The sequence below is a fragment of the Rhinolophus ferrumequinum genome, chromosome 15 (genome assembly GCF_004115265.2).
Source record: "Rhinolophus ferrumequinum isolate MPI-CBG mRhiFer1 chromosome 15, mRhiFer1_v1.p, whole genome shotgun sequence".
Lineage (NCBI taxonomy): Eukaryota > Metazoa > Chordata > Mammalia > Chiroptera > Rhinolophidae > Rhinolophus > Rhinolophus ferrumequinum.
In genome coordinates, this window is record NC_046298.1 from 46,226,792 (window position 1) to 46,254,286 (window position 27,495).

Genomic DNA, 27,495 nt, shown 5'->3' on the forward strand with positions numbered 1-27,495 from the left:
TAGTAATGGGTACATCTAGCACCCTGACCTCGGTTTCTAAAAACAACTCTGTACCTTAAAAACCTAGGATTCCTTGGAGAAATCGCTGATTCCAGTACTGGAGGGGACCAGAAAGACAAAGGAGCCTGGATAATATTCTTGAACCAAAAAGAAGTGCTCACAAAACAGTGGGAACATGTCAAAAAAATATAGAGGCCAACTTGACAGGAATTGCACTGGCCAAATCTAAAGAAATATGAGCGCAAAACAATGATAGCAAAGATGATAAACCAGTGAATAACTCTTGAATCCACAATGACATTTAAAAAAATAAACAAATAAGCAAATAAATGGGGGAGAAAGGAAAGCTATTCCTTACAGAATACCAAATATTAAATACAAAGGGTGCCAAAAAAAAAATGTATACACATTTTAAGAAAGGAAAAAACTGTATTCAAATTGTAATACTCAATATATACTGATAACAAAAGATGAATACAAGTCACGTTTGACTTCTGCAATTACAAGAGGTGCTCAGAGTGGTTACCATCAGTGTCCAGACACTTCTGATTACAGCTAACATCATTTGGTAGACTTCTGCGGCGAGCGTGTAAACTGTTCCAACACCACAGCAGAAGAAGCAGGACTTGCTGCTGTGCGAGGCCTCCCGATCTCCCCTTGTGCACGTCACACACAGTACCACGCATCTCAAACTTATCATGAATGCAATCATTAGGTGTGTTGGAGGTTCTGTTGCATACTCACACTTCCATTGTCATTGTACTGTCATAACATTCTCGAATTTCAAATACCACTTCAAAATGGTCTTGGGCTCCTCGAACAGCCATGCTTCTGTCATTTTCTGTGACTGTCCTGCCTGTTGCATGGTGATGCTAGCATTCATTTGATTAACACCATCTTTTGAGCGAACGTCATACTACACATTGCTACCATAATTCAATTCAACTTTGAAAATACATAGATAATATCTCTTAAAATATGTATCCATTTTTTTGGCATCCTCGGTATACACAGAATAGTTAGAAAATCACTATTTTGTAGCTATCATCATCATAATTGAGCCAGGTAAGAATAATCAGTGGTTGCTAAAACTAATGAAAGTTTGATGAGGAACAGGATATTTACACAGTCTCAAATTATCTCCTCAATTTATTTCTAAGGGGAAAACAGTAACTTTAGAGTGGAGAAACCAGGCAGACAACACCCGACCAACTGACCAAAGTTTATACTGTCAGTAATAAGACAAACAAAAATCATATGCTTCCTGATATAACGCACTGAGGATATAATATCATTTATGTAGTATTCCTGCCAAAAATACATAACCAATCATTAGGAGGCATCAAACTTAAATTGAAGGCTATTCTATAAAATAAGTAATCTTTACATTGCAAAATGGCAAAGTCATGAAGGACAAAAACAGAAACTGTTCCACCTTACAGTAATGTACAGAAATACAGAAATATGACAATTATACACAATACATGGTCTTGAATCCAGGTTTTCTTTTTTTCTTTTTTTTTTAAAGAGTATTATTAGAGAACTGACAAACTGAATTAAATCTCTAAGTTGTATAACTGTATTGGATCAAAGTTCCTGATTTTAATAGCTAAACTGTTATTGTGTTGGAGAACATCCCTGTTGTTAGTAAACACGCACTGGAGACATCATGTCTGAAACTTACTCTCAAATGGTTCAGAAAAACAAAGTAATACGTATGTATGGAGAGAGAATAAAGCAAATGTAGTAAAATGGTAACAGTTGAGGAATCTGGATATAGCGTTCTTTGTACTATTCTTTCTACTTTTCTGTAATTTTGAAATTTTGTTACATGTATTCATTTTGTATCTATAAATATTTATACAATATTTATATTTGTACTTACATACAACTCAAAAAGCTACAAAATTCATACTCCATGATATTGTCAGAAAACACCCAGCTACAGATGACATAGTTGGTAACTTCATCGCGTTTTGATCATTTCATTTATTCACATATTTAGTCTCATAGCCCACAGTGAACACCTATCTCTTCTTCATACTAAAAGCCTTTTGAAATATTTTATCAACTTGGTACTCACAGCAAAAACATGATTTCCTTATTATTTCCAGAGGAAATTATTTCCTCAATTCACTGTCCTGGCTTAATTTTTCCTAAATATTGTTTTATACACAATAAAGCTGCATTTCATGATACAGTTATCTGCATATTTAATACTTTCATTCTTATATGTATTATTTGTAGACTTTTTTTCATAATCAGAGAAGACTTTCAAGCATTTTATGGCAATCAGAGAGTTATTCGTTGGTGTAAATTCTCTAATATTACATGCTTGTGACTTTTAATAAAAAGTTCTCACATTTACTATTCTTATAGGATTTACTCTGGTATAAATTCTGATGCATCTGAAATTTGATTTCTCAATGAAAATACTGCAACATTTCTGTCTTGTGTGGTTTTATTTTCCTATGAGACCTTCTCTGATATAAAATAATGTACACTTCTACAAGTTTTCACAAAATTACTACATTCATAGTGGTTGTCTTTGTTGTATGTACGTACTATGACTTCTGTGTGAACTTTTGTACATTTGCTGAATTCAGTTCCTCTCCTGTATGCATTTCCTGATGAATAAGCAAGTTATTACTACAGATTTTATATCTATTTACTGTATTAATGATTTCTCTCATTTTAATTCTCTAGAAAAATAAATTTGAGTGAGAACTTCTATTTATTCATTGTATGTATAAGAATTCTTTCCTATATGCCTGTAATCTCATGTTGGAATGAACTTCCTGAGTGCTTTATTTTTTTCTGTATCCAGGTGATTTCTCTCCTATATGATGTCTTTGGTGTCTACTGAGGTGTGACTTGACACTAAAGGAATTCCCACATTCACTGCATTCACAGGGTTTCATCATGTGTTCTTTGGTGTCTATTTAGACCATGCTTACAGATGAAAGCTTTCCCACATTCACTATATACATAGGGTTTTTCTCTCTTGTATGGGTTCTCTGGTGTATGAAAAGTTGTGACTTACGGCTGAAAATTTTCTGACAATCACAGCATTCATAGGTTTTCTCTCCTGTGTGAATTCTCTAATGTACAGTGAGCTGTGCCTTCTGTGTGAAAACTTTCCCTCAATCACTGCATCTGTAGGGTTTTTCTCCTGGATGTGTTCTCTGGTGTTTAACAAGTAGTGATTTAGTGCTGAAGGCTTTGACGTTCACCACACTGGTAAGGCTTCTCTCCAGTGTTAACTCTCTGATATAAAGTGAGTTCTGACTTCTGGTTGAAAGCTTTTGGACATTCTTTGCATGAAAAGGGCTTTTCTCCAGTGTGAGTTCTCTGATGTTCAATGAGCCGTGACCTGAGCATAAATGCTTTCTGACACTGATTGCATTCATTGGGCTTTTCTCCTGTATGAGTTTTCTGATGTAAAGTGAAATTAAACTTCAGAGAGAAGGTTCTTCCACATTCCCTGCATCCATAAGTTTTCTCACCTGTATGAGTTCTCTCATGCTTAATGAGATGTGACTTACTAATGAAGGTTCTTGGACACTTACTGCATTCATAGGGTTTCTCACTTGTGTGAGTTCTCTGATGAAAAGCTAGATTAGATTTGCGGGAGTAGACTTTCCCACATTCACTGCATTCGTAGGGTTTCTCTCCTGTGTGATACTTCTGGTGTCTAGTGAGCTGAGCCGTACTATTAAAAGCTTTCCGACATTCCCTGCACTCATAAGGTTTCTCTCCTGTGTGAGTTCGCAGATGTGAAATAAACTTTGCCTTCCGAATAAAAGCTTTCGGACATTCGCTGCATTCATACTTTTTCTCTCCTGTATGAATCATCCGGTGTTCAGTTAGCTGTGATTTCTGTGAGAAAAATTTTCTGCACTCACTGCATCCATAGGGTTTCTCTCCTGTGTGAGTTCGCAGATGTGAAATGAGTCCATTCTTCTGTGCAAAAGCTTTCTCACATTCACTGCATCCATAGGGTTTCTCTCCTGTGTGAGTTCGCAGATGCAAAATGAGGCTGTTCTTCTGTGTAAAAGCTTTCTCACATTCACTGCATCCATAGGGTTTCTCTCCTGTGTGAGTTCGCAGATGTAAAAGAAGGCCCTTCTTCTGTGCAAAAGCTTTCCCACACTCACTGCATCCATAGGGTTTCTCTCCTGTGTGAGTTCGCAGATGTGAAATGAGGCTGTTCTTCTGTGCAAAAGCTTTCTCACATTCACTGCATCCATATGGTTTCTCTCCTGTGTGAGTTCGCAGATGTAAAATGAGGCCGTTCTTCTGTGCAAAAGCTTTCTCACATTCACTGCATCCATAGGGTTTCTCTCCTGTGTGAGTTCGCAAATGTAAAATGAGGCCCTTCTTCTGTGCAAAAGCTTTCCCACACTCACTGCATGCATAGGGTTTCTCTCCTGTGTGAATTCTCTGGTGTACAAGGAGTTGTGACATGTAGTTAAAGGATTTCTGACATTCACTACATTTGTAAAATCTCATTTCTATAGGATTTATATTCAGGCATGACTTCTTACTGACAGTTTCTCCACAATCATAACCATAGCAATTAATTCCAGGCTGAGTGTTTTTGTGCATAGCATGGACAAATAATTTCTCAAGCAGATTTAACTTTTCAGCTTTCTTATTTACATAATTTCTGTTTTGGAAAAGTAAATCTAAATTATGTTTCAAAGTTCTTCCATGTAAGTCAAAGTGATCAAAGTCTTCACTCGGGTGAAACACTTCCCCACATGCACCGTATCCACAGAGGACCCCATGCGTCTCCACGGGGTCAAGCTTGTCAGAGTGTTCCTGGTGCCAGTTTACACCATCATCAACTCGCCAGGTGTCTTCTAGGACGGAGACCAATGAATCTTTATATGATTAGGTACGGGAAGGTGCAGGCTCTCATAACAAGGATCAAAGAAAGAAATGATATTCTGGATATAGGATATAAGTTAGAGGCATCTAGTAGAAGGAAAAGAGAAAATAGAAGGAAAGCAGAGGAACACAAAAGTCATACAAAACATGGGAAAAGGGGGGAAAAAATCCATGTGTATTTGGAAGCATAATTCTGACCACGGTTGAGGTATTGAATAGGAGGAAGGCAACATAAGTAGTGTTGGTGAGGACAAGTGAAGATGCTAGAAAGAATAACCAAGAAAGCAAGGTCCTAATTCAGATTCCAGAGATCTGATAAAGACAGAATAGACATAAGGGGCCAATCTCCTTCTAAATATCAAGCAGAGAGTCCCAATAGGAGCAAGGTGATGAGTAGAAGAATCCTTAACAACATCTAGAAAGCTGTGTCAACTACTTTGTCTTATACTTAAGGGTTCAGGAATTTTAAAGTAGAGTTCTCAAAAGAACCTATCTAAGATTCTAACTCCCTACACACTCATTCATCTACCTGTTTTATATTCACTCACCTAGACTGCCCTTACTGCAGACTTCTCCCTCTACAATCCATGACAATTCTTGCTCCATCTGGAAGAATGCTTATGGTCTAAAAGCCTAATAATTTGTATATACACAAACATGGGCCCAAGAGCTTGGTCTTCAGAACCTCTGAAATTAGGAAGATCTGTTTCAGAGTCAGCATCTCAACAAAGTGAAAAACTTTCACTCGAGCAGTGAGACCACCATCCTCTCTCCAGGTTCATAGAGACACAAAGATTCTACCATCTATAAATCCTAAGTTTAAAGACATTAAAAACTTCAGAGGACCTATAAATTCTAGTAATTAAAGAAAAAAAGGCAATAGACTGAGAGTTCACCAAGAGATCCATAAGAAACATATCCTTACCGACTGACACGAGGTTGCTATAATTTTCCAACATTACATTCCAGTATAAGTTCTTCTGAGCAGCATCCAGTAGCTGCCACTCCCCCGAAGTGAAGTCCACAAACACATCCTTAAATGACAATGTTACCTGTAATAGCATATTCCTGTTTCAGGTGATTTTTCATTCAATGACATGGAAAAAAATGCATATGAATTTACTATGATCATTTTCACAATATATTGTATATCCAAAAGGTTTAGTAAATTTAGGTTTACCTTACATCTTATAGAAGAAACTTAAAGCTCATTAAAAATATCATGCCACTGGTACTGGCATAAAGACAGACACATAGATCAATGGAACACAACAGAGAACCCAGAAATAAATCAATGCCTATATGGTCATTTAACCTATGACATAAAAAACAAAAATTTACATTGGGGTAAAGACAGTCTATTCAATAAATGGTGCTTGGGAAATTGGACAAATACATACAAAAAAAAAAAAAAGAAAGAAAGAAAAAGAAACTGGACCACCTTCTTAAGCCATATACAAGAATAAACCCCAAATAGATTAAAGACTTATGTGTAAGACCTGAAACCATAAAACTCCTAAAAGAAAATATGGGAAGGAAACCCTCAGACATTATTCTTAGTAATATTTTTACTGATGTATCTCCTCGGGCAAGGGAAACAAAAGAAAAAATAAACAAATGGGACTACATCAAACTGAAAAGTTTTTTCACAGCAAAGGAAACCATCAATAAAACAAAAAGACATCATACTGAGAAGATATTTGCCAATGATACATCTGATAAAGGGCTAATATCCAAAATTTATAAAGAACCCATACGGTTTAAAAACCAAGATGGCACAGTAGGCAAACGCTGTTCTTTCAACAACCACATCAAAATTACAACTAATCTACAAAACACCATTATTGAGAATTGCCTAAAATCAAGCTGAACTAAAGCTTTTCAACTAAGGACGTGCAGAAGAAGCCACCTCCAGGCTGGTAGGAAGGTCAGAGATGCGGAACGGGCTGGTCCCACACCCGCATATAACCATTAAAGATCAGGAAGGCTACTTCGGCTGTGGGGGTCCCTCCCCATCCCCTTGAAGGGCAAGATATCGCAGCCCCACTCCAGCCCAGGGTTCCAGTGCTGGGGAGAGAAGCCCCCAAAATTTCCGGTTGTGAAAACCAGCGGAGATTGTGACTGAGTGAGACAGTGCAGCTGCACTCACAGGCGCTCCTCTTAAAGGGACTGTGCACAGACTTATCCACCAACGGAATCACTCATTCTGAGCTCCAGCACTGGGGCAGTAGCTAGAAAGCCGGCAGGGACAAATGGTAGGGTATAGAGTTGTCTGGCTTGGAACAGGGCGGGAGAGGCAGCTTTCTCCTGGATGGGGGAGCTGGCAGAGGCCATTGTTTCTTTTTTGAGCCCTCCCTCTTCACAGTGCACAAACAAAGGCGGCCGCCATTCACTCCCCACACCCTGGCGATTTGAGACCTGTCCCCACCCAACTTTCGGGCATACCCAGGCTCCTTCCAGGGGCTTTTGCACGCAGAGCACCTGCCTTGGCTCAGCTTCAGACTTTCTTAGGGTCTCTCAAAGGTTCCCGGAACCCAGACAAGCAGCACCTGGCTTGAGCATGTCCTGTACCTATGGCTGAGCAGCCCTAAGCTGACACAAACAGCAGCCTGGTCTTGGTTCGCAGCTTGGCCTCTCAAGGTGCTTCCAAGCACAGCACCGGTGGCAGACATCTGCGGATTTCTTTCTGGCTCCCACTGGGTGGCCCAGGGTGGGGCACAGGCTGTGGCTGAAGTAGACTGTGGGGACAGAGTCCCATAGAACAGTTTCCAGGCTCTCGGCCTCGCGTGGAGGGGTGCTGGCTCAGGTGGTGGATGGCTGTCGGCTGTGACTGGTTGGCTACTGGCTGTAGCTGGTTGGCCAACTGGCTGCTGATGTAACTGCTGTGACTACGGTGGTTGGCTGGTTGGTTGGCAGGCAGAGAAAGTGAACGGTGAATACTGTATATCATGTGGCTACTACTTCCTGTGTGTGTCTCGCCCGGCCTCCAGAGAGACTGGAGTGCAGGAAGACCCCTTGTTGGGGTACTGGCAGATGTTTGCTTCCTGTGTCTACTACCCAGTCACCAGCGTGAATATAGAGGTATGACTCCCCCATCTATGGCTCCGTGGGTGCTCCATTTTGGCCTCACCATATCCTGTGTTCTTTTGTGGGGAGCAGGAGTTGAGATCCCGCATGAGTCCCTGCATGACACAGAGCTACAGCGGATCCCCTCCAATGTAGTCCTAGGGCTGATGCCCCCAATGGCCAGCATCAAAATGAGCTGGAGCTGCAGGGTCAGACCCTGCACAACAACTGTAGTCAAGGCCAGTCCCCACAACCAGTGAGCCCGAGTGTCAGTCCCTCCCACTCTTGTACAATTATCAACCAAGGCTCAATTAAAGGGGAGGGAACACACAACCCACACAAGGGACACACCTGGCGTGCGTTGACTCAGGTGACCAGAAAGACTGTGCCACTGAATCTTACAGCACACGTACTACATAAGGCCATTCTACTGAGACCAGAAGACATAGCAGCCCTACCTAATACATAGAAACAAACACAGGGAGGCAGCCAAAATGGGGAGACAAAGAAACATGTCCCAAAGAAAAGAACAGAACAAAGCTCCAGAAAGAAAACTAAGTGAAATGGAGACAAGCAATCTATCAGACACAGAGTTCCAAACATTGGTTATAAAAATGCTCAATGAACTCAGAGACTTCAACAGAGAGATAGGAAGCATGAAAATGGAGATGAAAACCATAAAAAAAGACCCAGTCAGAAATTAAGGATACAATAATGAAAATGAAGAATATATGAAGCAGAGGATCCAACCAGTGATGTAGAAGATAAGGTAGCAGAAAACACCCAAACAGAACAGCAAAAAGAAAAAAGAATCCAAAAAATTAAGGAGTTTAAGGAGCCTCTGGGACAATATCAAGAGTACCAACATTCACATTATAGGGGTACCAGAAAGAGAAGAGAGAGAGCAAGGAAAGAAAAGAGAGCAAGGAATTGAAAACCTATTTGAAGAAAAAGTGACAGAAAACTTCCCTAACCTAGTGAAGGAAATGGACATACAAGCCCAGAAAGTAAAGCCCTAAACAAGATAAACCCAGAGGCCAAAACTAAGACACATCATAATTAAAATGCCAAAGGTTAAATAAAAAGAGATAATCTTAAAAGCAGCAAGAGAAAAGCAGTTAGTTACCTACAAGGGAGCCCCCATAAGACTGGCAGCAGACTTTTCAACAGAAACTTTGCAGGCAAGAAAGGAGTGGCAGAAAATATTCCAAGTGATGAAAGGCAATGACATACAACCAAGACTGCTCTACCCTGCAAGGCTGTCATTTAGAATTGAAGGACAGATAAGGAGCTTCCCAGACAAGAAAAAGCTGAAAAAGTTCATCACCACCAAACCAGTATTACAAGGACTCTTAGAAGAACTTCTTTAAGATAGGAGGGAGTTAAGGATGGGTGAAAGGGGAAGGGATTAAGAAGTACAAATGGGTTGTTATACAGTAGTCATGGGGATATAGGGTATAGCATAAGGACTATAGTCAATAATATTCTAATAACTAGATATGGTGCCAGATAGGTATTAGATCTATAAGGGTGACAGATGGGAATGGGGTTGGGAGCAGGGTAAAAAAGGTGAAGGCACTAAGAAATACAAATTAGTAGTTAATGCAGCATTGGAAATATAATCAACAATGTTGTAAAGATCATGTAAGGTGCCAGATGGGCACTCGACTTCTCAGGGGATCAGTTCATAGACTGTCTAGATGCTTAACCAATGCGCTATACACCTGAAGGTGAAGTAGAATAATACTGACTGTCAACTATCACTAAATATGTAGGTATATATAGTCACTGGATGTGGAATACAACATAGGGAAGATAGTCAATGGTATTGTAACAGCTATATAAGATGTCAGAGGGGTGGTAGCTTGGGGGATTTACCACCACTTTATGAGAGGTTTAAATATCTAACTATTATGTTGCTTTGTACACCTGACATTAATTTAACAAAATGGAAAACAAAAAAAGAACCCATACAACTCAACTCCAAAAAAACCCAAACAATTCAATTAAAAAATGGGCAGAGGACCTGAATAGACATTTCTCCAAAGAGGACATACAGATGGCCAATAAACATATGAAAAAATGCTCAATGTCACTAATCATCAGAGAAATGCAAATAAAAACCACAATGAGATACCACCACCTCACTCCTGTTAGAATGACCATCATCAATAAATCAACAAACTACAAGTGAAGAAGAGGATGTGGAGAAGAGGGAACCCTCATGCACTGTTGGTGGCATTATAAATTGGTGCAGCCACTATGGAAAACAGTATGGAGGTTCTTCAAAAAATTAAAAATAGAGCTACCTTATGACCCAGTAATCCCACTTCTGGATATTTATCCAAAGAAATCCAAAACACTAATTTGAAAAAATATATCCACCCCTATGTTTACTGCAGCACTATTCACAATGGTCAAGATATGGAAACAACCAAAATGCCCATCAACAGATGAATAGATAAAGAAATTGTGGTGCTTGCTTCAGTAGCACATATACTAAAACTGGAACGATGCAGAGATTACCAAGGCCCCTGTGCAAGGATGACATGCAAATTCACTAAGTGTTTCCTATTTTTTCACCAATGCACTATACACCTAAAGCTGAAGTAGAATAACATTGAATGTCAATTATAATTACATATACATGTATACCGCGGGTGCCAAAAAACGTATACACGTGGACACTTTGGTCAACGTTGCTCAAGCAGTAGTTCTCCATAATCAGAAGTCTGGATGCTGATGGTAACCACTTTGAGCACCTCTTGTAATTGCAGAAGTCAAACATGACTTGTATGCATCTTTTGTTGTCAGTATATATTGAGTATTACAATGTTAAAAGTTTTCCTTTCTTAAAATGTGTATACATTTTTTTGGCACCCTCTGTATATAGTCATGGGATGTGGAGTACAGCATAGGGAAGACAGTCAATAGTATTTTAACAGCTATATATGATGTCAGAGGGGTAACAGATTGGGTGGGGTTATCACTTTGTGAGGGGTATAAATGTCTAACTATTACATTGCTTTGTACATCTGAAACTAATTAAAAAAAAAAAGAAAAGAAATTGTGGTACGTTTATACAATGGAATATTACTCCACCATAAAAAAAGAATGAAATCTTACCATTTGCAACAACATGGATGGACCTAGAGGATATTATGTTAAATGAAATAAGTGAGACTGAGAAAGACAAATACCATATGATCTCACTTATATGTAGAATGTAAAGAACAGAATAAATGAACAAACAAAACAAACAGACTCATAGACACAGAGAAAAAAACTGATGGTTGCTAGATGGGAAAATGTTGGGGGGATGGGTAAGAAAAGATTAGGAAGTACAAATTGGTAGTCACAAAACAGTCATGAAGATAAAAAGTACAGCATAGGTAATATAGTCAATAATGTTGTAAGAAGTATGTATGGTGTCAGATGGGTACTAGACTTATAGGGGGGATCACTTCATAAGTTATATGCCTAACCACTGCACTGTATACCTGAAACTAATATAAAATAATACTGAATGTTAACTATAAATACATATATGTATACGTGTATATATATATATACACGTGTGTATATACGTGTGTATATACGTGTATGTGTATATATATATATATATATATATATATATATACACACACACACATATATGTGTAGTCACAGGCTATAAAGTGCAGCATAGGGAATATAGTGAATGGTATTGGAATAGCCAAGCACAATGTCAAAGGAGAGGTAGACTAGTTGGCGTTAGCCCTTTGGGAGGGGTGTAAATGTCTAATCATTATGTTGTTTTGTGCACCTGAAACTAATAAATAAATACATCAATAAATAAAATCAACTTCCTCTAAACAAAACAGAACAACAGAAAAAATCATGCCATTTAAAAATCAACCAATGTAACTCACCATACTGACAGAATAAAAGACAAAAAATTGTATCATCATGACAGTGGATACATGAAAAGCATGTAATACAGGTGTGTATGCATATGTCAAAACTGTTGAATGGTACATAAATGTTTGTACATTTAGTTGTATATAAATTTTCTACTAAAATAAATAAAAGTACTATAATATAAGCAAATATTAAACCCTAGTTAACAATATACATGCTGGACTATTTAGAGGGCTATGTACTCATGTTTGTAACTTACTTTGAAATGCATCAAAAAATAAAGAAAGAAAAACACAAAGGACCCAAAGCAACACTGCAGTCTGGAGAAGTGCCAACAAGAAGTGTTAGCAAGAAGAGTGAGGAGCTGCTACAGTGGTCCAAGTGACAGATGATGATGGCTTTGACTAGGGCAGTGATATAGCAAAGAAAAGTGATTTGAGGTCTACTTTGGAAACAGAACCAATAGGATTTGCCCTGGGATGATGGGATGCATAAAGATCAACAAAAGTGTGAAAAGTGGAGAGATGCCCAGTAGTTTCTGTATTGTCCGTGGCTGCTTTTGTGCTACAACGGCAGAGCTGAATAGTTGCAACAGAGACTGTCTGGCCCACAGAAGCTAAAATACTCACTAGCTTGCCCTTTATAGAAGTTTGCTGATCCCTCATCTAAGAAACCGGGAAAGGCTATTAACTGAAACAGGAAAACTGAGGAAGGAACAGATTTGACGTGAGATCAGGAGCTTGGTTTAGGAAATGGTTGGTTGGATATATGTGTAGAGATGTACCTTTGTCAAGTCAAGGAGGCAAAGCGATATAGGAGCTGATGCTCCTATAGGGAAGAGTCCAGCCTAGAGATGTAAAGAAGACATCAGCATCGGAGTGTTTAAAACTTGACACTAGATGAGACCACTAAGGAAGGGAGTACAGACAAAAAAGGATGCAAGGAATGAGCCCTGAGTCACTCCAAGAATTAACATTACAGGATGAGAGATAAGACAAAACTTACAAAAAGAAACTGAACCCTAGAAGAAGTGGCCGATAAGGCAGAAATCAGGAAAGCACGGCATTCTACCCACCCATTTACAACAATATATCAAAGGAAGAAGGAAGAATCAACTATGTCAGATGCTGCTGAAAGGTCAAGTAAAAACTCATCGTGAAATTTAACAAATAGAGTCATTGGTGATCCTCATAAAAAGCACTTTTGGAGGAAGGGTGGGAGCAAAAGCAACTAGAGTGGGTTCAAGAAAGAAAGGCAGGAGGAATTGGCGATACTGAGTTTGAGCAACACTTTTGATTTTTGATGAAGACCCATAAAATTACTTCTTGATGCCGAAGTGCCAGAAAACATTTATTGACTGCAAGGAATTGTCAGTTTTCTCTTAAAGAAAAATGTATTTCATAAAAATTCCTGTTCATCTTTTGATTATGGCTGCCATCAGCACCAGAGGAAAAGTGGCAACTCTATAGAGCGTTGGACTCTATAGGTTATATCACAAAGCTTTAACATTAGGCACTTTGAATGAGCCATCACGTGCATTTACATCCATCCTCCAACTAGGCTGCAGTCTTAATCGTCTATCATCTCTTCTGTGCATTTTTCCCACCAGACTTTTATCTGCACGTAGTACTACTTTTCATTGTGTGAATTATTAGAAATCTCTTCAAATCCTTTGGAAAAACAGCTCACCTTAAATTTGGTCATTTTCAGCTGTTCTTGGGAAGTTGCCAGTGACTCCAACATCTGCTCAAGGACTTTTCCAGCTCTGCTCTGAATCTTGGTTAAAAGTTCTCTGGTCAAGAGAACCACTAGAACACGACACTCTTTGTTCTGGAACCTCTATCTCTTCATGTCATGGGACCTGTCTTTTCCCTGAAAGTCAAGACCTGTGGATTTAAGGGGAATATTCACTTTACATGACATATCAACTGTAGGCTTTTATTGCAGAGACCTTATCTTCACATAAAATTCTAAGCTGAGCCCTCTGGTGACTCTGCTCAGGCTGCCGGGGAATAAATATAACCTGGAGTTTGACACCGCAAGTGTTTTGTTTAATCCCAAGGCTCTGGAAATGCAACATACAAGGCTGAGATGCTCTCAATAGTCACATATATCCTGAGCATACACATGTATTGACAACTTTCCTAGGTATTAAGAAGTTAAATAAAAAGTTGAGTCTTTGACTATATATTAAAATTGGTAACTTCAAAAGTATGGTCTATTGGGAAACAGAATAACTGGAAGAAACTGAATTTTGAGAACACTGCCAGAGAAGGAAATTACAGGCAAATATCACACATACATTGATAATACTATACAAAAGAATAATATATCGGAACCAGGTTTTTGAGCACTAGCTTACCTGTGTCTCCTTAAATAAACCTTGGCACCAACTCCTTAAATAAACCTTTTCTTTCTCTGCTGGAAACACACACACACACACACACACACACACACACACACACACACACACACACTGGGGGTGCGAAAAAAATGTATACAAGTGAACACTTTGGTCAGCGTTGCTCTGGCAGTAGTTCGCCGTAATCAGAAGTGCCGGGATGCTGATGATAACCACTTTGAACACCTCTTGCAATTGCAGAAGTCAAACATGACTTGTATTCATGTTTTGTTATCAGTATATATTGAGTATTAAAATTTTAATACAGTTTTTTCCTTTCTTAAAATGTGTATACATTTTTTTGACACCCTCTGTATATATAAAATCCAGAAATATAGAGACAAGCTAATTAAGGATGTCATCACTGGTTTCATCCCAGGAGTACAAAGTTGACTTAAAATCCTAAAGTCAATAAATATAATTCAACACAACAATTAAATAAGAGAAATTAAAATACTGAAAAACATTTGAGAAAATTCAACTTACACTGGTGACTAAAACAACAAAATCTTAGCAATGTAGGGCAAAAAGGGAACTTTCTTAATACAAAAAAAAAGTATCTATCAAAAAAACCTACATGAAACATCATACTTAAGGGTAATACACTGAAAAAAATTTCCCAACTGTGATCAAGAAAAAAAGGATGCCTACAATCAATATTTCCATTCTACGTTACAGTGTGTTGTCCAGGCCAGGAAAAAGCAAGGAAAAGAAAAAGTGTCAGATAGAAATAAAAATGAAATACAACTACCATAATTTGCTTGTGTTATGTTTATAAACGAAAATCCCAAAAGACTTCAGATATATTAATAAAACTGACAAAAAGTTTTACAACATGGCTAGATATAAAGTCAATACATAAAGATGACTGTTTATATAAGAATAAGCAATTAAAAATAAAATTACTTAAAAAAATCAACTATCTTTTTAAAAGTGTGAAAAATAAGCCACAGAATATAAGAACATATTTACAACATGTATTACCAGTCATGGCTCATTTAAAAGAAAAAGAAAAAACAAAGAACTAACAAATCTATGTGTTTCAGATGGGCAGAGAGATCACTAAAAATGGGCAAAAGATATGAAGAGGAATCATAAAAAAAGTTTCTAATGTCCAGGAAACATAATAAAAGGGGCTCAGTCCTACTGATAATCAGGGAAATGTAAATTAAAACTACAATGACCAACTACTTTTGTTTTGGGCCTAAGTCCTATTAGATAGGCCAAAACAAAAGATCTGACAATGCCAGGGGATAGAGAGGATTAAAAGCAAGGACAGCTTCCACACATTGCTGACAGGGGTGCAAATTAGAAGAACTCCTTAGCAAAAACATGGCATTAGCGAGTAACGTTGATTTTTTATGACCTAGCAACACGACTCTTAAGTAAACATCCTAGAAAAACGTAGACAGTTGTAAACCAGGAGATGTATATAAGAATGTTCACAGCAGCAGTTTATAAGAGTCAAAAATGAAGAACAGTTCAATGTCCATCGACAGTAAAATGGAAAAAAATAGTGCCATATTCATAATAAATGAACTAAATAATAATGAAGAAACTAAAACTACGTGTAATAACACAGATGAAGCTCTTAAACATAATGGTGAAGGGAGAAGGCGAGATACAAGAAACTACAGCATGTAACTGTAAAATCTAAGAAATAGAAAAATAATGAAAATGAAAGAAATATTAGTTCGGTGCAAAAGTAATTGCGGTTTAAAAGGTTAAAAATAATTGCAAAAACCGCAATTACTTTTGCACCAACTTAACAGAAAACACTTAAAAGTGCAAAAAGCCCTACAGCAATATAAATATAGAACAACTACCACTTTTCGAGTAGCTACTGTGAAACCCACTGTTCTAGAATTCACTTAATGTTCACAACTCTCAGAGTCACTATGAATTCAGTTTACACAAATGGGAAACTGGACACTCAGAGTGTAGGCAACTTTCCCAATATCCCAGCTAGTGGTATAATTGAAATAAAAACCAAGATCTAACCCTAAAATCCATAGTTTTTCCACTAAAATCACTTGAAGATTTTGTGATGGCTTTCCTTAAAACTCTGGGGGGGGGGAAAAAAACTGAAAACTATTCATAATAATGAAAGTCAGTAATGGGACCAGATAGGTATTTCAATTGCTTTTCTTCACACCAAAATTTAAAATAAAAGTTTAAAAGGCAAAAGGAAGCATTTTTTAAAAGCAATGAAAATGTAATCACTAAAGACAACATAAATATCCAGAACCTACATAAAACCAGAAAATTTTCTAAGGAGCTGGAGATAGGGACCAATTTGTATTAAGATAAAAGTAGATTATTCTGCCAAAGTTATGATTTTAATGTGATACCAGTCAAAATTCCATACGTTCACTTGATATAATACTAAAAGTGTCTTTTGAGCTTTAAAAAAGTATTTTCAAAAGAATTAATAAGAGGCAATGGCAAGATGGCGTCCCTGGATCGGGTGAAAGTACTGGTGTTGGGAGACTCAAGTGTTGGAAAATCTTCACTAGTTCATCTTCTGTGCCAAAATCAAGTGCTGGGAAATCCATCGTGGACTGTGGGCTGCTCAGTAGATGTCAGAGTCCATGACTACAAAGAAGGAACCCCAGAAGAGAAGACCTACTATACAGAATTATGGGATGTTGGAGGCTCTGTGGGCAGTGCCAGCAGTGTGAAAAGCACAAGAGCAGTATTATACAACTCTATAAATGGTATTGTTTTAGTACACGACCTAACAAATAAGAAGTCATCCCAGAACTTATATCGTTGGTCATTGGACGCTCTCAACAGGGATTTGGTTCCAACTGGAGTCTTGGTAACAAATGGGGATTATGACCAGGAACAATTTGCTGATAACCAAATCCCGCTGTTGGTAATAGGGACGAAACTGGACCAGATTCATGAAACCAAGCGCCATGAAGTTTTAACTAGAACTGCCTTCCTGGCTGAGGATTTCAATGCAGAAGAGATTAATTTGGATTGCACAAATCCACGGTACTTAGCTGCAGGTTCTTCCAATGCTGTCAAGCTCAGTAGGTTTTTTGATAACGTTATAGAGAAGAGATACTTTTCAAGAGATAGTAATCAGATTCCAGGCTTTCCTGATCGAAAAAGGTTTGGGGGAGGAACATTAAAGAGCTTTCATTATGACTGAATTACACTCATTCTTCGGAAGAGTGAGCAAGCAGTGGCAGTTTTCCACCGCTTTCTTCTTTCTGTGTCAATTATTAATGTCTCAGCCTTTTAACGAAATCATCTTAAAATGCCACCCTTTAGCCTCACCCTTTAATGGAAAACGGAAAAGAAGTGACAGTGTGGGAGGTCCAAACTTTGTCCCCATTCTCGCTGTTCCTCACCTTTCTGTCCCTGTTTATAGATTATGTAAAAGCCTTGTGGAAATATGAGATGTTGTCAGAATGATGCAGTGAGGGAGCAGTGACAGAGTGATGCACAGAAAATTTACTCTTGCCCAGAACTAGAGGAGTTTTATGGGTCTGTAATTTTCCCACACTCCTTGCTGAAGGCTTGATTAAATACTTCAAAAATGTATCTCTATTGTTTTACCTTCTTAAGGGGAAAGGTATGTTAACTAGCTCGCAGTTGTCCACCCCAAACAATGTCTTTTCACAAAAGCAAAATGGTGTTATTTAATTGTCTCCACCCTCAACACACACAAGGATGCCTAATAATAGCAACCCTTGCTCCCTCTTCTCTCCTTTGCAAATGGTTCCGTGGCAGAAGAGGCAGACTAATGGCTAGAGTTAAATATAAATAGATTAATAATACATAGAGAACAGCAGTACCAGAAAAGAATTCTGCAAGAAATTGACAGCTCACTAAATCCTTCACTGTTTAGGGTACAGCTGTCTGCATTCGTACTGTTTTCTGTTTGGAAATAGGTAAGGTGAAATCTAAGAGCTGCACGAGGACAACAGGAAAGATTTACAGCCTCTTCAGATTTTATTTTTTTGAAGGAAAAGTCAATTCCTGAAATGTCTCTGAACTGTAGTCTGTAAACTAAGAATATTATTCTTTGTGTCAACAGTGTATTTATGGAGAGAAGTAAAAAGTTCCACGGCAACACATTTACATGAATTATGGACTAGAATTCTTGGATTTCATAATCCAAAATTTTTGGGGGGTGGTGATGTGTGTGTGTGTTTATGCATAATTGTTCACCATTACTTTGTTTACCCATCTTTTTTGCTTATTTAATTATCTCCACCGGGTTCTTCTTTAATATATAAACCTGTTTCCCAAAAACTATAATTTGCTGCCTTATTCAACAACACCCTTTCACCTGTATTCTGTCTCTGGCTCTGCTGCAGGTCTCTGCACTCCTGATATTGTTCCATATTAAAATAAAAAAAAATAAAAAAGAATTAATAATATAGACATGTATGTATGCTAAGCTCAAGTGATGATAACTTATTCAATTAATAACTTTTTTAAAAGCATAAATAAGAAACATACCCAAATTTGAACAATTGTGGTCTCTAGGTAGTATTATTTTGGGGAAACTGGCTGGTTTCTCACTACCTGTGTCATGATCAACTAGAAAGGGCTGTCAGCGTTAGAAACATCCAATCCTGTAGAGAATTTTGAGTTTATTTGAGCCAAACTGACAACAGTTCCCAGAAAGAAAAATCTCAGAAAACTGAGAAAATGCTCTGGAGAATGGCAGTTTTGCAGTTTATTTTATACATTAGAATCAAAGAAGGAGATATAATGGGGGTTACATAAAATCCATTGGTGGTAGATTAAGGGGGCTGGAGAAAGCAAAGCGGGGAAATCTCTGGGATTCAATAAAAAGTAAAATGGAGAGACACATACTTCTTTTATATTGGTGGGTACAGGATAGTTAATAATTGACATTCATAGCACACAGAGATGGTATGTGGAGGGAAGATAACAATGACGGGCTCTGTGTCTCGTGCTCTGGTGTGGAGGCTATGCCTTGAGGGGTTCAGAAAAAGGGATTAATGACATTCCTTAGAAGCAAAAAGACAATAGACAGTCTTACTTAAGGTAAAGACTGACTTTTGTCCAAAAAGCTACAGGCCCAGGATATGACTACCCCCCATGACCAGCTTTTAGTTAGGAATTTTTATGTTCAGACCATCCAATGTGGTTAATTTTGGTCTCTGAGCTTATAGGGCCCACGATGCTTGCCTCCCCTAAGCTTGTCAGGTTTAGTACATGACCCCTTTTTCATCCAAAGGAAATATTCAAGTGAAAAGGACAAAGGGCAAAAGCCACACCTTTCACAACACATATTACTGCATATTAATTCAATATAATCTCTTCTGAAAAGGGGTTCCCCGAACCTAATTCCAACATGTTTAGGCTTTCTCACACCAAGCAATTCTCAGCCACCATCAAGGTACTCGAGAATTCAACTCAATTCTGGCACTACCCAGAGAGAATTGGATTCCATAGGTAAAGGGGTCAGCCCCCCAAGACCACCCTCCACTTCAGATGCTAAGGTTCCCACAATCCCCTCCTGAGGGTCAATTAATTTTCTGAACTGCCACAAAGAACTCAAAAAGACCGGTTTACTGACTAGATTTGCAATTTATAGCAAAAGATATTAAAGGATATAAACAATAGCCAGATGATGAGATACACAAGGTGAGATCCTGAACAAAGGAGCTTCTGTCCATATGGAGCTTGGGGCCTCACACGGTGGCAGAGTGGATGTGTTCTGGTTGCCTAACATGAAAGCTCTAGGAGAAAAGGGGCCATGAGCTGTCCCTTTGTGTTTTTATGTAGGTCTCATAACATAGTTATAACTGATTTATTCACTGGCCATTGGCAACTGTTTCAACCTCGAGCCCCTCTCCTATTCCCAGAGGTGGGTAGGGGGTGCAACGACTGAAAATTCAAACCCTCTAATCACAGGGTTGGTTCCCCAGGCAACCAGCCTCCACCCTAGGTTGGGGTCCAAAAGTCACCTCATTAACATAACAAAAGACACTATTTATCACTTTCAACACTTAGGACTTAATTCCAAGGGCTTGGGAAGCTGTGAGCCAGGAACTGTAGGTCAAGATCAAATATCTTACAAATCACAATATTGCGACTTCAAAGTATTCTCATTTTTCATAGAAAAAATGAGAGGATGACTTGAGGTCCAGGGAGAATTGAAAACAGGATTTGAGTAGAAGATTGGCTATAATGGACGGCACTCTGTCAGCTGCGAGAAATATAACTCCAAAAAGCATGTGGCCATTATCCAAAGTTGTGGACTCAAATTACAGAACCCACCCCCAATCCCTGACCCCTACCCCCACCCATCAAGACCTCCAACAATTCACTTAACTTCTCATACCAATGCAGGACCCGGACAAGCTACTCAATCACAAACACAAATGTGCATGTCCTACCACTCACACCCACAGTGATATCTCATTCTGAACCATGCATGTCACGCCATTCATGGACCCACCACGCTGAAGTTATCACCACCCCCACACAACCACCAAAAGTTCCCAAGAAGTAATCCCTATCCCCCACAGGTCCATACCCCACACAGACCCCCAAAACTCAGACACTCCTACGACACCGCTACTCACAGCCAAGCCTCCCCTCCGGTAACTAGCAACAATCAGATCCCCCAGCCCACCGCCAAAAACCCACAGACCTCCTTCATCAGTTATGGATGCCACCATCTTCCCCGAACACTTTCTTAAGCTCCGCACCAGTATTCAGATAACTACAGATTCCTCAGCGCGCCACGGGAGGTTTAAAATAATTCCACACACCACTTCCGCTTCCGGTCCCCACACTTTGCCCACCGGGCTCACTCAGGAGCGGTGGATGAAAAGGGCCGCTTCCTTCCACGGACCGGATTCTGTGCAGTTGAAACTTGGTATGTAATATGGCGGCCCCCATTCAGCGGTTTCAAAACTGGAGTAGCCATCTTGAAAGAGGTGCCGTACAGAGATGAACCAGCACCTGGGGCCAAGCCTCTGCAGCCAGCCAGGGGCATTACACTTGCTCAGTAGCATATCAGACCCCGCTCATACCTTTTCAGGACCGCTGAAACACCTGCCATTTGATAAACGTGAACTGGCACTTTAAGAAAAGTGAGCCAGGACCTGGGAGCTCTATGGCTGTAACTGGGTTTCCTATTACTCCCTAGTCCTGACTTCCTGTTAAACTTGATGGTTCTAACTTCCTGCGGTGGGGATACGCCCATCTTGGAGCGTGGGCGGTCTTTGGCACGTTGGCGGCGGTCGGAGTGACTCTTCCTGCATGTGGTGATTTTGTTTTCTTCTCCCCTGCCCCCCCACTCCAATAAACCCTTCGTTTGGCGGACTATCTAAAAGACTGTTTTCTCCAATTAACATTCTTGGGGGCTCATCCAGAATCCAGAGAAGAACGAACTCGGGGCTTCTGAATGGTGAGCAACCGGCTGGATGCCTTTGCTCCTCAGCTTGGAAGCCTCAGGTAAATTCTCTCCTGGATCTGAGCCAACGCTTTGCGTCTGCCGTTCTCCGGGCTTTATTCGGGAATTGTTTTAATTGTGTGTGTGAATGTGAATGTGTTAGAGGCCTATTTGTGTTGTCTGAGTACTGGTTGTGGTAGGTCAGCTTGAATTCTTTGGAAAGCAAGTTGTCCATTGCGACAAAGACTGGCCTTCACCTAAAGTCCCTTTGGGGATAGAGGTAATTCTCCTGAAATTGGTCAGTTTGCGCCATATTAGACTGTGCTGTCTCAGTGAAAAAGTGAGAAAAGTGCCACCCATCTCAGTCAACAGATTAACTCTGCCAGTCGGTCATTTCCCTGGAACTGGCTGTTAGGCTCCGGGCTGGTTCTCAGAATCAGACTGTGTTCCAGAGTGAGGCGAGTGGAAGACCTGCAGGTTCCTCGGGTTGTGAAGTGTTTTGGGCCCAGTTAAAAAAAAAAAAGGGATCTCTGCTTTCTAAGCCTCCTAAAAGTGTCCTTCCAACAGGGATACCGGCCTGGGGATACGTTTAAAACCCGCGGGGAATTTTCGTGCACGTATTTAACTAAATGGACAGATCTAAGAGGAATTCAAAGAATCACTGACCACTTGGGGGAACTTTTGAGATTCCCAAGCTTGATTTTCTTAAAACTAAATTGGATAATAATGGCACTGTAATTAAAAAAGAGGAATGGAATGCCTATTTTGAATGGCATTTTGAAGCTTCCAAACAAGGCTATGAATCTAAAGTTGCCCATTTAGAAAATAAACTCTCGAAATAAATAAACAGGCTGTGAGAAATTCAAAAAGAGACAAAAGGGCACCCGAAACCTCATGCTCTTTCTCCACAGCGCTGCCTTGCCCTTCCTTCACTGCTCTCTTGTTCCAAGCTCTGCCTTCAGCTCAGCCCCCAGCTGCACATTCTCTTGACTCTTTCTCCTTCCTCGGAACTTATCAGTACTTCCCAATTTAAGATTAACCCCTCTGGAAATCCCAATAAACCCCACGTCTCCTATGTCCCCTGGATTAATCTGAGTTACGAGCCATTGAAAGAAATTTCCCTAAGGTAACTGAAGACTCTAATAAGTTTGCTAAGAAATTTGATATTACTATTAGAGCCTCTCAGTTGGGGTTTTCTGATTTATATCAGCTAATTAATATGTTAGTTGGTTAAGACCAAGCTAGACATTGGATGAGTATTGCTGAATGGGAGTGTCATGGGACTCGGGCCCCGCACCACCACCACCCCCCAAGAACACAGGATATGGTGAGACCAAAAAGGAACACTAACAGAGCCATGAATAGCGGTTTCATACCATTATTTCTCACTGGTGGCTGGGTTGGAGACAGTAAGCAGGAGCCCAATCTGCTGTCCGCTTCTCTGCCAACGAAGCAACCAACCCCTAGCATAGCCATGGCAGTTGTATTAGTGGCTAATGGCTAATAAGTAACAGCTGATGGCCATCTACTACCTGAGTCAGCAACTTTCTACATGAGGTTGAGAGCCTGGAAACTGCTCTCCTGGCTCTATCCCCACACTCCACCCCTCCAGGGTCTCGCCGCAACAGGCCCCATGTTGTATTAGCTTATAGGCACCTACAGACAGAAAGAAACAGTAGTCACAGGAACCAACAATGGCAAATCCCTTCCATCTGGGAGGATACATGCTACCTTTTAGTCCTGGGAAAGGAGGGTCGCTGCCACTGGCACCTTTCCCGGTTTGTGGTACCAGACATTTATGGCAGTGCTTGGGGTCCCTTGCGCAGTTTCAACATGTAGCAGAACAGGGGACCTCATAATAGGCCATAGTGAGAACACACAGGTTCCCCACAAAATCGTCCCAGCATCGGGACCTCCATATACAGCAGTCAATTACAGCGGCCACTCGGCCGCCACCCCTGGCGTCACTTGTAAATCATTGGTCAGACTAGCTCCCCATGGGGCTATGAGACCCAACCACCGACATGGGGGCTTTTGACCCGCCAGGGCCAACTCCATTGCTGCGGTTCCCCTGCTTTCAAGCATGTGGGTGCTGGCAGCAAAATGTTTCCATTTCTGCCATAGCCTGGCTTTAACAGTCTCACTGGTGGTAACCTGTAACTGAATGGGAGCGGCTGTCCGATGTAGCAGAGCTTCTACTGGTGCCGGCCCTCATTTCTGTGGTCTCTCATTCAGGATTCTAAAGACGTCCCACAGACGTGAGGCCCAGTTGCGCATCATGGGAGGGTGTTTTGACACCCGGAGGCCTTGCTTCAAAAGGCCGTTGTAGCGTTCAATCATGCCAGCTGCTCGTGGGTTATACAGGGTATGAAACAACCATTGCACATCCATTCTGGCAGCCCAACGCTCCACTTATTGCCCCATAAAATGGGTATCCCTGTCACTTTCAATGACTTAGTGGCGCCCAAAGAGGGCGCACAGCCATGTAAAAGAGACCACTGTATGGCGCTGATCTGCAGCCGGACACGGCCAAGCAAACGTCAACCCCGTAGCAGTGTCCACTGCTGTAAATGCGTATATCGCATTGCGGGCCTTAGGCAGGGGTCAATGTAACCCACTTGCCAGCGAGTGAGGGGCACCCTCCCTCGCGTAATCTGCTGTGTCTCCCAGGGGAGCCTCCGCCTTTGGGGACTGTCCTGGGCACAGACTGCACAGTCATAGCAAGCATCTGCTTGCTATCTCTTGCCATTTCAAGGGCAGACCCCAGCGTCTGCTCACCTGCCACATGGTTCGGCTTCAGCGTGCTGCAATTTCCTATGCAGCCAATGGGCCACATCAGCGGCAAGGGCCCGTTCTAACCATCAGAACCATGCTAGGGCACCTGGTTCATCATTACCTGGGGACACTAAGGGGGAGTGACCTGTGACATGCATTAGGGTCACCTTTCTCTGCCCTAGGTCCCAGAGGTCCTGCCACATGGCTTGAACCCACAGTGGACGGTGTCCTACCAACCAGTTTTGGTGTTTCCACGTAGGGAGCCACAACGTTAGGCCCCAGAACACCACCCAGCTGTCAGTACAAATAACTAGGGGCCCGGGCTCGTGGCTGATTATCATCCACACAGCCCGTAGCTCAGCCCACTGGCTACTCTGGCCCGTCCCAGTATCCAACCAAATGGTGTCTGTTTTGGGCTGCACACCAATAGCCGTCCAAATGGCTGCAGCTCCCCACCTAGAACCATCAGTAAACCAGGCATCCTCAGGTACTGGGGGCTGTCCTTTGTAGGACAAGGGCTCCAAGTCCTTCCCCTTAGGCAGAGCGCTTGGCTCAGCCTGGGCTACAAGCTCCACAGACTCCAAGACTTGCTGTAGCTCTGTGCTCAAAGGCCTTGAACTAAGGGTGCTACGTTACTCCAAGTAGGCACCCCACTTGGCGAGGGTGGTGGTCTGTGCCACCCCCATTTTGGGTCCTGGGTCCATGTATGGACCCACCCCTGGATGGGACAGGTTGTTCGAACCAACATCTGTGATGGCTTCTGTGGCCATTAGGGCTGCGTACACAGCAGCCAGCTGTTTCTCTATTAGAGAGTAACGGACTTCCACTCTACTCCCCAATTGGAGAAAATCCCACTGGCAACTGGAGATGCTCCTGCCGTTGCCAGAGGCCCCAACCGTACCCCTCTTGGGTTACGTGAGCATTAAGTTCAAATGGACAACCAGGGTCTACTACTTGCAGAACCTGTGCCTGCTGCACTGCCCATTTTGTGTCAACAAAGCCTTGCTCTATAGCCTCTGTCCAATCCCATGAGACCCCCCTTTTTATCATGTTACACAAGGGCCTTGCCATTTGTGCTAAATTGGGTACAAACACCCGCCAATACCCCAGCCGACCCAAATATGTCTGCAGTTGGGAAACCTTGGTCGGCCTAGGAAATGCTTGTACCTTATCAATAATCACCTCAGGTATGACTTTTGTCTTACTCAACCACACAACACCCAAAAACTGGACAGATAAGCTAGGGCCTTGGACTTTTGCCTCATTCACCACCCAGCCACGTGACTTCAAGTGGCGGAGGAGAGAGGGAGCTGCTTGCTCTAAATCTCAAAGAGAATCAGAAGTTACTAATATGTCATCAACATAGTGAAACAAGATCACAGAGGACGGGTGATCCCACTGTGCCAAATCCTGGGCTACGAGCCCATGGCAAATAGTGGGGTTGTGCAAATATCCCTGTAGAAGGACTTGAAAAGTCCACTGCTGCCCGTCCCAAGTAAAAGCAAACTGCTCTTGACACTCGGGTGCAATGTCAATGGAGGAAAAAGCATTGGCCAAGTCCACTACATAGTGATACGTTCCTGGCGGACAGTCAGACAATCCATCAAATCGTGTATTGAAGATACTGCCGCATGCAAAGGTGATGCCACCTTATTTAACTCCCTATAGTCCACAGTCATTCGCCAGGTCCCATCTGGCTTCTTGACAGGCCATACTGGGGAGTTAAAGGGACTGTGCATCGGCCTCACAATGTGTGCCTTCTCCAATTCCAATATTGTACCACCAATCTCCTTCTGTCCTCCTGGCAGGCGGTACTATCGCACTGTAACCATGCACCAGGGCTGTGGCAACACTTGAGGAAGGTGGTGAGCATGCCCGCGTGTCACCGCTTTCACCACCCGGATCCGGAGATGGAACTCTCCTACCGACATCTGTAAGCTGAGGCCATGTAGCACATCCACTCCTAGAATATACTCCGGAACGGGGGAGGCATACACCTTGTAGGTACGACGGGGAAGCCTTCTTATACCCAGTGGTAGGGAAACATTTTTTTTACAGTCGCAGTCTTTCCCCCGTAGCCATCAATGCAGATTGCTGGTCCGGAGAACAGTTCTGGGTTCCCATAAACAAGACTGCAAGTCTGCGCCAGTGTCAACTAGGGCCAAAACCCTCTGCACATTAGAAGGGGACCAATGTATGGACAGTTCCATGTGGGGCCTCCGGTCCCTGCTTGTCCCCTCTGATCGGGTACCTTGGCCCCACCCCTAATCAAGCTAAAAGGAGTCGGCCTCAAGCGGCCGAATGAAGTCCTGAAGGAACACAGGTCATGCTTTCCTGGACTTCTCCTGTAGGCTTCACCAGAATTGCTGTTCCAGTCACAGCTGTTTCCAAAGTTCCAACAAGAGTGCATTGAGTTGTCTGTCTATTTATTCCTGATCAATCCCTGCTCCCACGAGATCACACCACATCTGCGTGCGTGTTACTCTCTCAGGCCCGTGGCCTCACCCCCTTACTTTTGATTTGGGCTTCCAGTTCTTGACTTCCCTTGCCGCTGGCTTTCAACATCCCCCATGCTGGCCATGGCGGTGGTAACTTTATGGATCCGCCGCTCCACATAGGGTGTAAGAATGGCAAGCAAGGATCCAAAAGCACTTGCAGGGGTGGTATCCAAAATCAGATCTCTCATGCTGGTTGTAAAACGCTCGTCATCAGGTCCCCCCATATTAGGGTTGAACATAGCATATCTCATACCCATTGTACAGATGATTTAAGTTCAGTATACGATTGCCATTTACTCAGTGTCTGACAGCTCACCAGCCTCTCCCCATACAGTGCGTACCGCAGCAGTGAGCCACTCCGTTAGAGTGTGGTTGCCCTGGTCTTGGGCCAACCTGTGGCAGTTCTGTAACCTTTGTTGCAGGGACGAATGCACTGTCATGAAGGCTAGCTTTTCCATTTCTCCTGGGGAGCAGAGAATGCTGTCTGTCCTCTCATCCCATAAACATAGCAGCCAAGCTGAGATCGGCTCTCCAGGACGCTGTCTGTACTGCCTCCCCAGCTCCTG

General features: G+C 41.5%; 2 protein-coding genes and 1 non-coding gene across 3 annotated transcripts; 2 read left to right on the plus strand and 1 right to left on the minus strand.

The window, feature by feature from the left end:
- Positions 1–444: 444 nt before the first annotated feature.
- Positions 445–21,503, minus strand: LOC117034440 (zinc finger protein 84-like). The gene is made up of 4 exons (XM_033127338.1): positions 20,910–21,503; positions 13,549–13,745; positions 5,819–5,945; positions 445–4,865 (listed from the first exon to the last, which is right to left on the minus strand). Exons 2-4 carry the CDS (start codon positions 13,600–13,602, stop codon positions 3,208–3,210), a joined length of 1,839 nt encoding a protein of 612 aa, XP_032983229.1. The 5' UTR covers positions 13,603–13,745; positions 20,910–21,503; the 3' UTR covers positions 445–3,207.
- LOC117035661 (U6 spliceosomal RNA) lies at positions 10,435–10,538 on the plus strand. The gene has a single exon (XR_004425232.1). It is a non-coding gene; the product is annotated as a U6 spliceosomal RNA (small nuclear RNA).
- LOC117034453 (rab-like protein 3) lies at positions 16,703–18,644 on the plus strand. Its single transcript, XM_033127357.1, has one exon. It carries the CDS (start codon positions 16,710–16,712, stop codon positions 17,418–17,420), a length of 711 nt encoding a protein of 236 aa, XP_032983248.1. The 5' UTR covers positions 16,703–16,709; the 3' UTR covers positions 17,421–18,644.
- Positions 21,504–27,495: the final 5,992 nt, after the last annotated feature.